The following is a 16,475-nucleotide window of genomic DNA, read 5'->3' on the forward strand; positions in this document are numbered from 1 at the left end:
AGCAAAAGCGGGTTACTATTTAGCACTATGAGTTTTACAAGTTAATATGAACACAACAAACCAGCACATTTTATACAACCCTAATTCCAAAAATGTTGGGATGCAGTGTAAAATGTCAACAAAATTTTTTTATAAATAATATATATAATAACATATCAAATGTATAAATTGATAACATAGCATTTTAAGGAAAATTTAAGGAAGTTTTGAATTTGATGGCTGTAACACAGCTCAGAAAATTTGGGACAATGCCCAAATGTTTACCACTGTGCAGGGTCCCATCTTCTGTTAAAAGCGTATATACATTTGGGAAATGAGGTGACCAATTGCTGGACTTTTGGAAAAAGAATGTTTTCCCATTCGTATCTGATACATAATTCTAGATGCTCAACAGTCCTGGGTCTGTCTTTGTTTTTGTTGTTGTTGCAAAGTTTACAATTGTTTACACAGCGTCCCAACCTTCTTGGAATTTGGGTGGTTAAAAGAAAATAAGCTTTTATGTTTCTATAGTCTGTAAATATGATATTAGCATTTTCTATATAAGTTTGAACAGTATATAGAAAATACTGGATATTCTATACAATCGCTTTCTCTGTACTTATACTGCTATTTACTCTTCAAAGTTTCATGCTAAAGTTCATAAGGGGAAGCTTTTTATTTATTTTTCTATTTATAATGTAACTGCTATATGTTCAATATAACCTCAATACAACTGCACTAACAAAGCTAAAAGTAATATTTGTATTAGTGCACTAACCTCTTAATCATATGCTCGTAGATAACCTTAGGCATCATAGTGATGGTCATAGCGGTGGGAGATGTGTTCAGGATATCTTTAATCTGAGGATCCTGTGAGAAAACGCAACATGAGCAATTAAATACATTACTGCAAGAATCAATGTCTTGGAGAAATGCACAATAAAGTTAGACGAATATTTTTTTTTAATAATAATATGAACTATATTAATATTTAAGTTTATTTCAATTCTGATGGCCTTTAAACTTTTTTTTTTTTTTTATGTTACCTTGAGTCCAATGACATTCTGGCCATTTATCTCACAAATGTAATGATCAGTGAGAAGTCCATTGCGGGCAGCAGAACCATCCTTCACCAGAGAATTGATACGGCCAGACTTAAATATAAAACCAACATGGCCAGTGCTGTCCTTATGCATGGTGATTGTGCGCTGGAAGGGCCTGTGGTCAACAACAAAAAAGTGTCAGCCAAGAAGTTAATACTGTAAGACGTGGTAGATGCATGTGTCAACGATAAGAATGATATTGTACTACAGTTGCATTAAAGTACCTTCCCTTTTAAACAAAACACAGAGTTAAGATTCAGAAACATCATTATAATTATCACATTACCAGGCATGTTTAATGTCCATAGGGTGGAGCCAGACCCACACATGCAGCAAGTTATAAGGCAAATGACATAATAATCCTTGTTTTGTGAGATATGTTTAAATTAATTTACCTGGAGACCATGTGGACACCACTGACTTTCAATAGCCCATTGTGTGTGTAACTGAATGGATTAATACCAGCAAGATCTCATTGTTTGCACTCCATAAAAGCTTATATTTACTTAACCATAAAAGGTGCTGGCATTATTACCCTATAAGCTGGTCACCTGACAGACCTTTTGTATGTTGTGTTAAAGCAAAGAAAAACACTAACATAGTACAGGACACGGAGTACTAGAGGAGCATGGTTAACCTTTGAGAGGTTATTTAGATGAATAGTAAGTGTACAAATCTATGGCATCAACAACACACACTCAAGACGGATCTAGATTTAATTTTGTTAATTAAAAATTATTATATATGGACAAAATATAGGATTCTCATGTTTATTATAGAAAAAAAAAAAACCCAGCTTATCTGACTAACATTTACAGAGTGTAAAGTGTAGTGACTGGACTGACCTATCACGGACCACGAGCTCAATGCGCTGTTCAGCTGCTACCTTCAGCGCCTTGTGCGCTTTGTCTGTGCTCCAGCCAGCACAGTTCTGGCCGTTGATCTGCAGCACCTGGTCTCCAAAACGCAGTCCAGCCAGAGATGCAGGTGAATTCGCCTGCACCAATTGAATGAACACACCCTAGAAGGAAAAAGATGGGTAGTTACAGAACTAGAATTTTGCTGGGTTTTATTTAGATTTGTATAGCCAAAGCCCTGTCACACAGGGAAAATTTGAAATTTTTACTACAAAATAATCTGAATGCACGCATGATTTTTTGCCTGGAGTAAGTAACATTTGCGCAAGTGCCCAATGCTCACAGTCTGTCAGGTCTGGATTTGAAGCCACAACCTCTGAGTCGTTAGTGAAGAATCTTATCTTCCCACAGCACCATGGTTTACATTAGAATCTCAATTGATGTGCAGCCCACAAACCACCGTGTCACTGCATGCTAATAAGATTTACTCACATTGTCAATTTCTTTCAGCCGCAGGCCAACCTTTCTATCCTGGTCTTTGCAGAGGATGACTTCCCTCAGGCCTGAGCGAATTTCAGCTCTCCTGATGCCCACATCATTGCCCGTCACTGGGCGTACCATGCCCCCGATTTCTGATGGCACTGCAACTTGCTGCAGAGAGAAAATAAACGAGTTTATGGAGGAACCACAAATAAGTGGAAAAGTTTGTGTCCCAATACTTTTGTTTGTATGTCTCTTTCTTGGTGATAACATCTCTAAACATAGCTTAGATCTTGAGAAGATCTAAGCTGATGAAAGTAACCACGAGAAACAAAATACAACACCAAGATCAGGGAAGAGATGATGATACTAGCAAGAGCAAATTAAAGTAAACAGATATTTGGTGCATGTATACAGATATAAGCTGCAATGCAGCTGGTCCATCAGTGGAGATGTACAAAGTGGAACTAAACATAAACGGAGTGTGTTCATATGGGCATAAACACCCATCTTCGCTGATCTCACATGTTTTTAGGTTTATGAGTCAATCTAAGATTGGGTGATATGACCAAAATATATCAGCTCACTAAACATTTCACACAATTCTATTTATCACTAAATATTTTCAAAAGCAATTTACATGAGAAAACAAAACTTTGCCAGGGAATTTTCTGTGGCTTTTGAAGTTTGGCTTTTCATTATATGCCCTCACTGAAAGACGATGTGTTTCTCCTTTTAATAACGTTGACCTACTTTGCGTTGCTTGTGTACTTTTCCACAACAGTACTCTTGATAAAGGGTCTAAGCACTAAGTTTAGTTCTCTATTTACAAAACCACAGTATTGCAAAACATGGGATAAGGAGCTGGCCTGGTAGAGTCACATTGTACACATCTACTTCCTTTAAATGCTAAGGATAACCACAGGCTGTATAATAAAGCCTGGTAGAGTCACGTTGTACACATCTACTTCCTTTAAATGCTAAGGATAACCACAGGCTCTATAATACAGTACTGAGTCACTGCAAACAAGCACAGACACTGATACAAAGACACACACAGATGCCACACACGCACACACCCAGACAAACATACAGAGGCACACACTCGCACGGACACTCAGACACTCGCACGGACACTCAGACACTCGCACGGACACTCAGACACTCGCACGGACACTCAGACACTCGCACGGACACTCAGACACTCGCACGGACACTCAGACACTCGCACGGACACTCAGACACTCGCACGGACACTCAGACACTCGCACGGACACTCAGACACTCGCACGGACACTCAGACACTCGCACGGACACTCAGACACTCGCACGGACACTCAGACACTCGCACGGACACTCAGACACTCGCACGGACACTGACACTCGCACGGACACTCAGACACTCGCACGGACACTCAGACACTCGCACGGACACTCAGACACTCGCACGGACACTCAGACACTCGCACGGACACTCAGACACTCGCACGGACACTCAGACACTCGCACGGACACTCAGACACTCGCACGGACACTCAGACACTCGCACGGACACTCAGACACTCGCACGGACACTCAGACACTCGCACGGACACTCAGACACTCGCACAGAGGCACTCAGACACTCGCACAGAGGCACTCACTCACACAGAGGCACTCACTCACACAGAGGCACTCACTCACACAGAGGCACTCACTCACACAGAGGCACTCACTCACACAGAGGCACTCACTCACACAGAGGCACTCACTCACACAGAGGCACTCACTCACACAGAGGCACTCACTCACACAGAGGCACTCACATTATCTGCAGCTGGGATAAGAGCCAAGTTCTTCTGCACCTCATCACTAGTGAGTTTGAGTCCCATGTACTCTCCTAGTTCCTCCAGGCTTGGGTAAAGACCTTAAAGAATCAGAGAAGTAAAGACAAAGTAGAGCAAAAGTTTCCAATATTTTAGGCAAACAAATATGAAAAAAAATGTTTTGTTTTTTTAATAAAAAAATAGCACTCAAAAAACACCCATTCTCATACACAAGTAACAATAATGAACTACGGTTCATAAATCATTCGCTTAAATTGTTTCTCAAACTGCAATATCTAATTTACACAGCGCTAATTATGGCAACATTGCTTTAGGATGACGTGTTTTCCTTCCTTGTTGTTACCTAAAATGACATGTGTCATTACTGATGTTTTACAACCTTACTGAGTCTACCACACATAACAGCTATGTGCATTTAGCTGTGCTAAAAAAAAAAAAAAAAAAAAAAAAAAAAAAACACAACAAGCTACATAATTTTATTTTTTTTTTATTATCTACGAGTAAGAGCATTGTCTACATTTCTTAGCTGAATCCTTCAACCCAGCTCAGGAACGGAAAAGAAAACGAGCCTTGTTCCTTTTTTGCTCTAAAGTAATCCTGGATTTCTACAGTGTATACATTCTTCCTCTTGTCCAGCATTCCCACATGATCCCGTTCCAATTCTAACAGTGTAGCAGACTGACATTACACGGCGAACTTTTGTTGGATTTATATAAAAGAATCAGACTAAAACGTTATTAGCGGTAAATGAATAATTAACATGTTGGGTCATGTGAAAGGAACTGATGAGGGAAGTACACAGTGTTATTATGGGTGCTGAAACTAAGTGAGACAGCTCAATAAAATAAAGGGAATAAGTGAAATAAAGAAAATGACTTCTAAGCATCCCCCTTCTTCCTAGACAACAGCACCAACGCTAATCTTTCAAATAAAATAAAAACTCTCCCCTTCATATACAAAGCTGCCAAAGAAAAACACCATACACAGAGCTTCCAATGAAGTCTCCATGACTACATAAAGTTAGTTCAGCTTAGAGTAAACAAAGGCCCCATAGTCCCTGATGGCAACCGTGTGTGTGTGTGTGTGTGTGTGTGTTTGTGTGTGTGTGTGTGTGTGTGTGTGTGTGTGTGTGTGTGTGAGAGAGAAATAAAAAAAGAAATACAAAACCCCCCCTCATATTCACACATTCCCCAGTTTTCACTCTCTAAGAGTTTCTTGCACCTGGATGTAAATAGACTCTAGTGGCACACTTAGCACTAGAAGAAAGAGGAAGTGGAAAAACAAGAACCTCATAAAAAAAAAAAAATAAATAAATAAAAAAATGTAGAATGTGTCATGCTATTATTGTCTCTGGGGGATTTTTAGTCCATTATTCCATAATGACCTTCATTTTAGTCCCTAATTTAGTCCATGACATGATTTCAGGCAAAAGAAAAAAAGGAGGAGGAGGCAGGACCAAAAAAAAAAAAAAAAAAAAAAAAAAGGTATGCATGCATTCATCTGAGAGGGAAAAAAAAAAGAAAGAAAGAAAGAAGAAAAATAAATAAATAAAGGAGGAAGCTACTGACTTACTTGAGCTTGGCATACCTTGTATGGCAGGCTGGTAGGCACCCTCAGTGACAGCTGGAGCAGAGGAAGTGGACTGGGCAAACTGGGCCTGTGCCTGTCAGAGAAAATATACATTTACATAGAGAATAATTGAAACACAGCACAGAGAAAGCCTGGTCTTCAATCCTTATCTTCTTAATAAAACATTTGTCATTCTGAAGTAATAAAGTCCAGGAACACCACAATGCTAGATGATTCCACAGTAAGCCAGCATTACAACGCTTGAGAGGTCAAGTCTAGTATTTTTATTACCCTCATGACCTTGTCCACCTTCAGGTCCTCAAGAGATGGATAGAGTGACATGCTGCAAAAAGACAAAAAAAAACAAAAAAAAAAAAGAAAAGAGAGAGTTATTGATGGGATGTAATAGTCAGACATAGTGGTTTTTGAATGCACTTGACATGAAATCTGGATGCAGGTATAATTCCGTATGGGGGAAAACTAAAATATAATCCAATGCAGGGGACATTTTTTTTAGTTTGGCTCAATGCTTCACCAAAATATTGTCCACATGTTATACAGCCCTTGACACAGATCACAGCACAAACGACCCACTACACTTACACAATGATAAGCCACACACTTCCTGTTTTCTCCTTCTTCATGCAGCTCCACACACAAACACATTTTAAGTCTAATGCAACATTCAAGATGTTTAATATAAAAATGCAGCCTTTACCTCCAAATAACTATTTACTGTAAGTAATTATTTGTAAATGTGATATACACAACCTGCTATCAGTAAACTGCCACATTTATTTACCACCAGTTACATAGTATTGTGGTTTTCACTTCTCTAACCGATGAGAATCCACTGATCTCTTCTGCACATACACAGTAAACGGTACATTTTTGTTCTCTTTAGAAACTGCCATGATAGTAATCATTTTTTTTATTATTATTTTGGTCTCTACCAGGGATACTAGATCTCTACTAGATTTAATGAAATAAATAAGTGCATGTGAGGAAACACTTTCAGAGAACAATTTGCTGATATTATAACACTAACAATTAGCTTTACCAACACTGAGCAGAGAGAGGAACTGTACACGATTTGTTGCTACATTACATGGCAATATGACAAATCTGTTACAGATCTCATTGGTTCCGGGTTGGAAGAAGGAGTCAACAGGCGACGGTTCAGCAGACGGAGCGTTCTTTTATTTTTTATTTAATTTTGCAATGCGCTTTCCTTGTACTCATGCCGGGACACATCTTTTAGTAAAGCAGACTCGCAGATTCGCACACCTTTACCTGCCATCCTCCGCTTTTCCATACATGCCATCAGCTCTCTCTCTCTCTCTCACACACTCACACAGCGGAGCACTGTGTTTCCCCACATACCATTAATACTAACGCACCACCTGCTAAAGCCTGGACTGCTCTGGGATCTCATTTGAAAACATAGCGTGCACACAAAAATTTCAAAAGTTTAGAAGTAAGTTTGAAATTGATTTATTTTTTTTTGTTTATGATTTTTTATTTATATACAGTGGTCTCCCTGGAACTCGCGGGGGTTAGGGATTTCGAAAATCTGCGAATTTTGGACGCACACCCGCAGCCCCTATGGTACCTTAGTGAATTCATCTAGACATGACATTTTTATCAAAAACAGTTTACATCGTTATTCCAAACGTTCCTGAACATTTGGTCCCGCTGTGGATTCCCGCGAATTTTAAGATAATCTACAACTTGCTGTTAGTTAGGTTTCAGATAAGGACCTGCAAATTTTCCAGGCAGACACTCGCGCGGACGGACACTCGGACACTCGCGCGGACGGACACTCGGACACTCGCGCGGACGGACACTCGGACACTCGCGCGGACGGACACTCGGACACTCGCGCGGGCGGACACTCGCGCGGGCGGACACTCGCGCGGGCGGACACTCGCGCGGGCGGACACTCGCGCGGGCGGACACTCGCGCGGGCGGACACTCGCGCGGGCGGACACTCGGACACTCGCGCGGGCGGACACTCGGACACTCGCGCGGGCGGACACTCGGACACTCGCGCGGGCGGACACTCGGACACTCGCGCGGGCGGACACTCGGACACTCGCGCGGGCGGACACTCGGACACTCGCGCGGGCGGACACTCGGACACTCGCGCGGGCGGACACTCGGACACTCGCGCGGGCGGACACTCGGACACTCGCGCGGGCGGACACTCGGACACTCGCGCGGGCGGACACTCGGACACTCGCGCGGGCGGACACTCGGACACTCGCGCGGGCGGACACTCGGACACTCGCGCGGGCGGACACTCGGACACTCGCGCGGGCGGACACTCGGACACTCGCGCGGGCGGACACTCGGACACTCGCGCGGGCGGACACTCGGACACTCGCGCGGGCGGACACTCGGACACTCGCGCGGGCGGACACTCGGACACTCGCGCGGGCGGACACTCGGACACTCGCGCGGGCGGACGGACGGACACTCGCGCGGGCGGACGGACGGACACTCGCGCGGGCGGACGGACGGACACTCGCGCGGGCGGACGGACGGACACTCGCGCGGGCGGACGGACGGACACTCGCGCGGGCGGACGGACGGACACTCGCGCGGGCGGACGGACACTCGCGCGGGCGGACGGACACTCGCGCGGGCGGACGGACACTCGCGCGGGCGGACGGACACTCGCGCGGGCGGACGGACACTCGCGCGGGCGGACGGACACTCGCGCGCGCGGACGGACACTCGCGCGCGCGGACGGACACTCGCGCGCGCGGACGGACACTCGCGCGCGCGGACGGACACTCGCGCGCGCGGACGGACACTCGCGCGCGCGGACGGACACTCGCGCGCGCGGACGGACACTCAGACACTCGCGCGGACGGACACTCAGACACTCGCGCGGACGGACACTCAGACACTCGCGCGGACGGACACTCAGACACTCGCGCGGACGGACACTCAGACACTCGCGCGGACGGACACTCAGACACTCGCGCGGACGGACACTCAGACACTCGCGCGGACGGACACTCAGACACTCGCGCGGACGGACACTCAGACACTCGCGCGGACGGACACTCAGACACTCGCGCGGACGGACACTCAGACACTCGCGCGGACGGACACTCAGACACTCGCGCGGACGGACACTCAGACACTCGCGCGGACGGACACTCAGACACTCGCGCGGACGGACACTCAGACACTCGCGCGGACGGACACTCAGACACTCGCGCGGACGGACACTCAGACACTCGCGCGGACGGACACTCAGACACTCGCGCGGACGGACACTCAGACACTCGCGCGGACGGACACTCAGACACTCGCGCGGACGGACACTCAGACACTCGCGCGGACGGACACTCAGACACTCGCGCGGACGGACACTCAGACACTCGCGCGGACGGACACTCAGACACTCGCGCGGACGGACACTCAGACACTCGCGCGGACGGACACTCAGACACTCGCGCGGACGGACACTCAGACACTCGCGCGGACGGACACTCAGACACTCGCGCGGACGGACACTCAGACACTCGCGCGGACACTCAGACACTCGCGCGGACACTCAGACACTCGCGCGGACACTCAGACAATCGCGCGGACACTCAGACACTCGCGCGGACACTCAGACACTCGCGCGGACACTCAGACACTCGCGCGGACACTCAGACACTCGCGCGGACACTCAGACACTCGCGCGGACACGGACACGGGGGTTGATTGTATTTGTATTTTGATGTAATATGGCAATTAAATGCACTAAATTGGTTTAGTTTTCACAGATTGCAATTTCAGCAGTAAAAATAAAAAAAAAAAGTAAAAAAAAAAAAGGTTAAGGAAACAAATTACTTGTTCCTTTTGAGAGACCGTCTTATTTTCTCTTAGTTATTATCCGATTAATCGATAGACTCATAAGTGATAGCCGCAGCCCTAGTCTCTACAAATCTTTGAGAGAGAGAGAAAGAGAGAGAGAAAAAAAATCTAATGATATATTAATAATGAGCCTACATGTCAAACTGAACACCACATTGCTGACTTTTTACAATTGCCACAGTTCCTTGCTGCACAGCTAAAAACATTACACCCTAGTGTACTTTTCTTCAATCTAAAATAGAGGAAATACATGATACTCTATTTGTTTTTTGTACAAAATACTCAATGATTAAATTGTTCGTGTGAAGGGAAATAGCTTCTTTTTTGTTGAATGTCTTCTATACAGTTGACGATTTTTATCTAATCTGTGGTACAGTGAATAAAAACTTCTCGGCAGAAAATAGTGAATCATACACAGCATCATCCGTCAGGAAGGAAAAGACAAAGCATCATAAACAAAGACATGAAAGTTCATATGGGTAGTCAAGATATCACATCATTTGGAGCAATAGCAAACATTTTAGGATCAGCATTTAAAGTGACCTATAGTGAAACTCCAAAAGGTTACATATATAGGTATATTAAGTTTGTAATCTTGCGTACCAGTGTAGATTTATTTATTGCTAGAGACTCAAAGCACTTTTGTGCGTCGCTCTGGATAAGGGCGTCTGCTAAATGCTGCAAATGTAAATGTTACATGACAGCATTACATTACACTTAACCCATGCCAAAACTGACAAGCACAGAATCAAGATAAATAAGAACACTGAGGAAATTAAAATTAAACTAAACCAGCAATGAGCTCATGCTCTAGACCAAATATTTGTCTCATTTTAAGTAAAGAAAAACAGACATTAAAATGAGCAGGCAGCTGGCTGAAAGAAAATCGGAATTTCCGGTAGCATTAGCCAACTAATCCAGAAAGAACAAAAACAGTCTCATGGGAATATTTTTATTAGGTAATCTAATAGCTATAAACTATAACCTAATCTGTATATGTTGTTCTTCAGCCTGTTAAACATTACACCAACAGTTTAGCATGCTAGCTAACTTAAAGAGCAATAAATATCCATACTTATGTCAGCTGATGACTCACACTGGCTGTCATAAGACCTACAGCTAGACCAACAACATCACAACTGGGTCAAGGTATGAACTAGCTAAATTATTTGCTTACTTTCCAACAAACAAACAACTTGTGTGTTCATCAGTAGAATATATATATATATATATATATATATATATATATATATATATATATATATATATATATATATATATATAAATATAATGGTCATATATTTATGGTTTGATCCTGAAATAGGCTTCAGCTCCACCGTAACCCCTCACAAGACAAAGCAATTACAGAAGACGAAAGACCAGGAATAAACAGACAAATCATACACAGTATAGCTTTACTGCTTCCTGTGTACTTTAAGTGTACGATAAAAGGCTTTACAGGAGCCTACTTATTAGTTTTATCCCTATGCAACGTGCACTGAGGTTATGCATGTGAAAAAGCTTACTGGCTTATTGCATTCTTGAGCATTTCTGAGTTTTATTTTTTTTCCTGACACAGTATAGGTATATACCAGGGATTGGGAAAGGTAATCACACACTTTATCATCTCTTTCCTCCTTTGTGTAACTGAGAAGAATAGTGTTAGATGTGGAAAAACATTCTTAATCTAAAACCATACCGGTTTTGCACAAAGCTTTTTTATTTACATAAACAATTACATTCCACGACTTTTGATTACTTAATAGAAACAGGCTAAATAGAAGACTAAATATTTGTCCAATATAATCTTTTCAAAAGTGTGAGGCCTAAGCGAAGTTAGATGTGACGGATCAGCAGCCAAAAACGGCTTTGATATTTCCATTTTCAATTTCATCCCCACTCAGATTCGACGCACTTGCGGGTATCAGAAATGTGAGCTAAAGAGTGGGCGACTCCACCTCATCACAATTTGAACTCTCCATATAAAATAAGACCTATCAACTCTTTACAACAAGAAACCTTTTGTACTGGTTGTCCTAAGTGCATTATCCTCAAGTCTCTTAGCACTGCAATGATTCAGCACAATGCTGCCTAAGATGTATGCTGCCATTTTATAGACTCATTGGTATGCTGCTCAAGAAGTGCATTATCAGCAAAACCTGAGTTAACAGTGTGCCTATTTCGCCTAGAAACTGATTCAGGAAGTGCTTGGGAGGAAAAACAGGAAACTCATCAAGAAAGTCATAGTTAATGACCATCATCTAAGACCACTGCCTGCTACCATCACCAACAAATGACAAGGTTCAGTGATAGAGATGTATTTTTGGATTGGGATACAGAGTCCCTATGAAGCTCTTATTTTCAAATATATAATAAAGAAATTTCTTGTTGGCATATACTGTGGACTTAGGCCTCACTCATGTCTGCAATGCCATCAATACAGCTAAGATTAGGTTTGCTTAACTGTAATGCACGTATGGAAGGAATCCTCAGTTGGAGATAAAAATAAGCAATGGCAGCCAGTGTTGGAAATAGATTATTTTGCAATTATTGAAATCACATGACACATGCTAGCAAGCGACACATTTCTCATTTGGCTAAAGCTAGTAAGCAAGCTTTAGGAATCGTGTAAAAATAGCTTCCTGACGTCACGTATTTGCTTAATCAAGTCTGAATCCTAGGCAGTAAAATATTTGGGGGGTTTATTTTAACCAGTTTCCATCACAGCGCATACACAAAGAATTAATCAACTGTTACTACGTCATGGAGGATTATGTATTCCAGGAAAGTCACAGCAAAGCAATAAAACATTTCAAAAGATTTATATGTAACTACTAATCTTCTGCAGTATTAGTATATAGTTAAAAAATAATAAAAAACAACAACGCACCCGAATACCTATTTCAAGAAGGCTGAATGAGAGTCTTTCATGACAAATGGTTTTCCCATGGCACAGGACCAAGATTAAGCAACGGCCAGAACTGGTTTCGTGTCTTTTCCTAAACTTATTATGAAGTAATCAAGACTCTCAGCATGACCGGATTTCATGATGTCACCAGAGGGAAAAGTCCCTTCCAAAATGTCCTGTATGTCCAAAATCATCTCAACCCTGGAAGCAAAATCTACAGCAGACTCCTTCAAACCAAACACCTGACTGCAATCATTCCGCATACATTTCTGTTTCAGTCTGGGCCACAACCCTTTCCCGATTTCCACATGACAAACATGGCAAGTACAGGAAACTTTTTTTTTTCTTCATACCTTCCCACACACCCAGTACGTATTACTAATGCAGCTTGTTTTTACTATTAGCTGAAGAGCTTAGTTACTTAGTGAACTGTTGTACAAAACACCTAATTTCATCCCTTCATTTACTTTTTTTATATTATTTATTCCTGGGTGTCGTCAAAACAGTTATACTTCACGGTTATGTAAATTAACCAGTTACCCACTAAAGCACTGATCATTTCTTAATTCTGGTTAGCTGGCTATACTAAAAATCCAGGAATATATTATATTATATATTTTATTATATGTTTATATATATTAACCTGTTTGTTCTTCCTAAGTGGTTTACTTGCTAAATAAAGCTCGGTTTCGAGTTGCTGCTCCGCTAGCTGTGTTTACTAGCTAACTAGCTGCTTAGTTAACACCAGGTCACAAGGTTAGCATATTAACGTTACGTCGTTAAGTCAATGATCTGAACGAGAGTGAATAAATGTGAATATCTTACATTTAAGGTCCTGATTTGTCGATTCCGGATGAAACAGCGAAAAGTTCGGGTAGGAGAAGAGATAAACGCAGACAAAGCCGTTTTCACTGCTCGCTATTTGCGTTTGGCGGAGGAATGGAAACTCCACCATTAACTTCCTGCTCGCCTGTGTGACGTGTCTGCCGCTGTGTGACGTGTCTGCCGTGTCTGCCAAATATACAAACAAGGATATTCCAGGTAGTATTGATTTGTTTGTTTGTGAAAAGCAAAGAAGGTCAACAAACATATACAAATATATATTTTCAAACTTTTGTTAAGTTGCAATGGAAAGGAATTTTGAAACAGTTTTGAGGAAGTTCTAGCTCAGTGCTTTCGATTTTGAACAATCAAAAGGTTGTGAGTTCAAATTCCAGCAGTACCATGCTGCAACTGCTGGGCCCTTGAGCAAGGCCCTATTCCCTCAACTGTTCACTCGCTCTGGATAAGAGTGTTTTGCCAAATGCAAAGATGTCAATGATCCTGAACTGGGGTTCGTGTGAAGAGTTTGGACAAGGAGCTTTTCGTCCCTGTGTGAGAATGGTATATCATCATTTATTTTCACTCAAGTACCGTAATTTCCAGACTATTAAGCGCACCCAAATATAAGCCGCACCCACTGAATTTTACAAAGATGTTTATTTTGAACATAAATACGCCGCACCTGTCTATAAGCCGCAGTGTCTACACTAAAACTTTGACTAAAACTAGTGTCTGTTACACGACTTGTATCAGCCTTGGTCCAGACCAAGGCTTCATCTCGCTGTTGGTTTTACTAGATCTTAGTGCTGCATTCGACACTATAGACCATGATCTCCTCCTAGATCGCTTACAGAATTACATCGGCATTCCGGGACAGGCATTAAGCTGGTTTAAATCCTACCTGTCCAATCGTTACTATTTCGTAGACTTAAATGGAGAGTTATCCAGGCTAATGCTAGTAAATTATGGTGTGCCACAAGGTTCAGTTCTAGGACCCCTGCTTTACACAATATACATGCTTCCCTTAAGAAATATTATTAGAAGGCATGGAATTAGCTTCCATTGTTATGCTGATGATACCCAGCTATATATCTCAACAAAACCAGGTGATACAGCTCAATTAACTCGCATAACTGAGTGTAGACGGATGTTCTGTAACCACTAGTTCAACAGTAAAAGACCTGGGAGTTATTTCGGACAGCAACTTGTCTTTTAATAATCATATCAACCAAGTTACAAAAACAGCCTTCTTTCACCTTAGAAATATTTCTAAGTTTAGAAACATGTTATCTATATCCGATGCAGAGAAGCTCGTCCATGCGTTCATAACCTCCAGAATAGACTATTGTAATGCATTACTAGGTGGATGTCCTGCATCATTAATAAACAAGCTTCAGTTAGTTCAGAATGCAGCAGCCAGAGTTCTTACAAGGTCATGAAAATATGACCATATAACCCCAATCTTATCATCCCTGCACTGGCTTCCTGTTAAGTTTCAAATAGACTTCAAACTTCTGCTTCTTACTTATAAAGCACTAAATGGTTTATCTCTCATGTATCTCTCCAGTCTTTTAACACGCTACAATCCATCACACTCCCTGCGATCTCAAAACTTCGTACTTCTAGTAGTTCCTAGAATAGCAAAGTCCACTAAAGGTGGTAAAGCATTCTCACATTTAGCTCCTAAACTCTGGAATAGTCTTCCTGACAGTTTTCGGGGCTCAGACACACTCACCCAGTTTAAGTGTAGATTAAAAACATATCTTATTAGCAAAGCCTACACATAACATGCCTCACATCATAACCTTGTGCTCCAGAACATCTGATCACATGCACATTATCAACTTGTGCTGTTAATATCATGAACAGCAGCTACGCTAATTTCTCTCCACTGCTTCTTTTTCTCTCCCCATCCCGAGGCATCCTGAGGTTGGCCAGCTCCAGTCACGTCCCACCTCATGAAGATTATGGACCTTTGAAGAAGTAGATGCCAAACTCGCAAACATCCCAAACCATCTAGAGACGTTCCAGTGCCAATTGGATCCTACTTCGTGTGTGGAGTTTTTACATTGGACCTCCTGGAGTGTTTAAAGGCTTTGGCATGGAAAAGCTGAAGCTGGATCTGTGATGATCACAAATGTAGAGCTCAGTAGCTCCTAGTTTTATAACCAAAAAGACTCTATAAGACACCCAAATGAGGATGGGTTCCCCTTTTGAGTCTGGTTCCTCTCAGGGTTTCCTCCCAATTTCATCTAAGGGAGTTTTTCCTTGCCACAGTTGTTAATAAACGGTTCTAAAAAAGTCAAAAAGGATTTCCAGTCCTCTGACAGACTGGAATGGCAGTTTTAAGCAAAAAAGTAAACATCAAGGTATAACATATTACAGGTGTAAGTACGAAATCACTGCAATTCCAAAAATGATATACATTGTTATAGTCATGGCTGCTCAGCTGGTATTATTAGCTGTATTATTCCCTTATTATTACACTAATGAGATAAAAGATCTATATTTCGGTTTCAAGTGTTGCATCTGCATTTAGAATGTGTTGTCGAAGAGAAATGTTTTTTTTTTTTTTTTTTAACACTATTACTTATAAATTAACTAAACTCTGGACCAGAATTCATAAACCTTTAGGAAAACATTTATAAACATTCATTCTAAATAATAAACATATATTCTGAAAACACACTAATGATAAAATTTCTCAAAATGTATTCTGTTATAATTGCATAATATTACATACACAGTAAGAATATGTATCAGCATTTACTGAAAGTCCTTGATATGCAAGTCTTTTTTATAATTTCATTGATTCTAATTAAATTAATTGCCAATTCTAAATTGTTAATTTATTTTTTAGAAAGATTACCAATGCACCTCTGCAATAAAAAGGTGTATGTCAAATTTTGCAACTTCTGCAGATAGGTGACAATCTGAGCTAGACACAACATTAGCACTCTGAATATTCTATTACAAAATATAACATTATTGATAAATCATACATTAAACAAACGCAATAATTTATTACAAACATCTTTATTTTTGTCTCTCT

At 41.8% G+C, this 16,475-nt stretch overlaps 1 protein-coding gene across 1 annotated transcript in view; it reads right to left on the bottom strand.

The window, feature by feature from the left end:
• The window catches only part of sdcbp2 (syndecan binding protein (syntenin) 2), a 14,333-nt gene extending 747 nt beyond the window's left edge, over positions 1–13,586 (bottom strand). The window contains exons 1-8 of the mRNA XM_083570243.1: positions 13,427–13,586; positions 6,106–6,157; positions 5,818–5,908; positions 4,225–4,325; positions 2,432–2,590; positions 1,928–2,103; positions 1,026–1,197; positions 758–849 (exon numbers count right to left, since the gene is read on the bottom strand). Coding sequence (XP_083426369.1) covers positions 758–849; positions 1,026–1,197; positions 1,928–2,103; positions 2,432–2,590; positions 4,225–4,325; positions 5,818–5,908; positions 6,106–6,156 — 842 coding nt within the window. The 5' untranslated portion in view covers position 6,157; positions 13,427–13,586. The remainder of the gene's footprint in view (positions 1–757; positions 850–1,025; positions 1,198–1,927; positions 2,104–2,431; positions 2,591–4,224; positions 4,326–5,817; positions 5,909–6,105; positions 6,158–13,426) is intronic.
• Between the last annotated feature and the right edge of the window lie 2,889 nt (positions 13,587–16,475).

Source organism: Silurus aristotelis, assembly GCF_946808225.1.
Source record: "Silurus aristotelis genome assembly, chromosome: 19".
NCBI lineage: Eukaryota > Metazoa > Chordata > Actinopteri > Siluriformes > Siluridae > Silurus > Silurus aristotelis.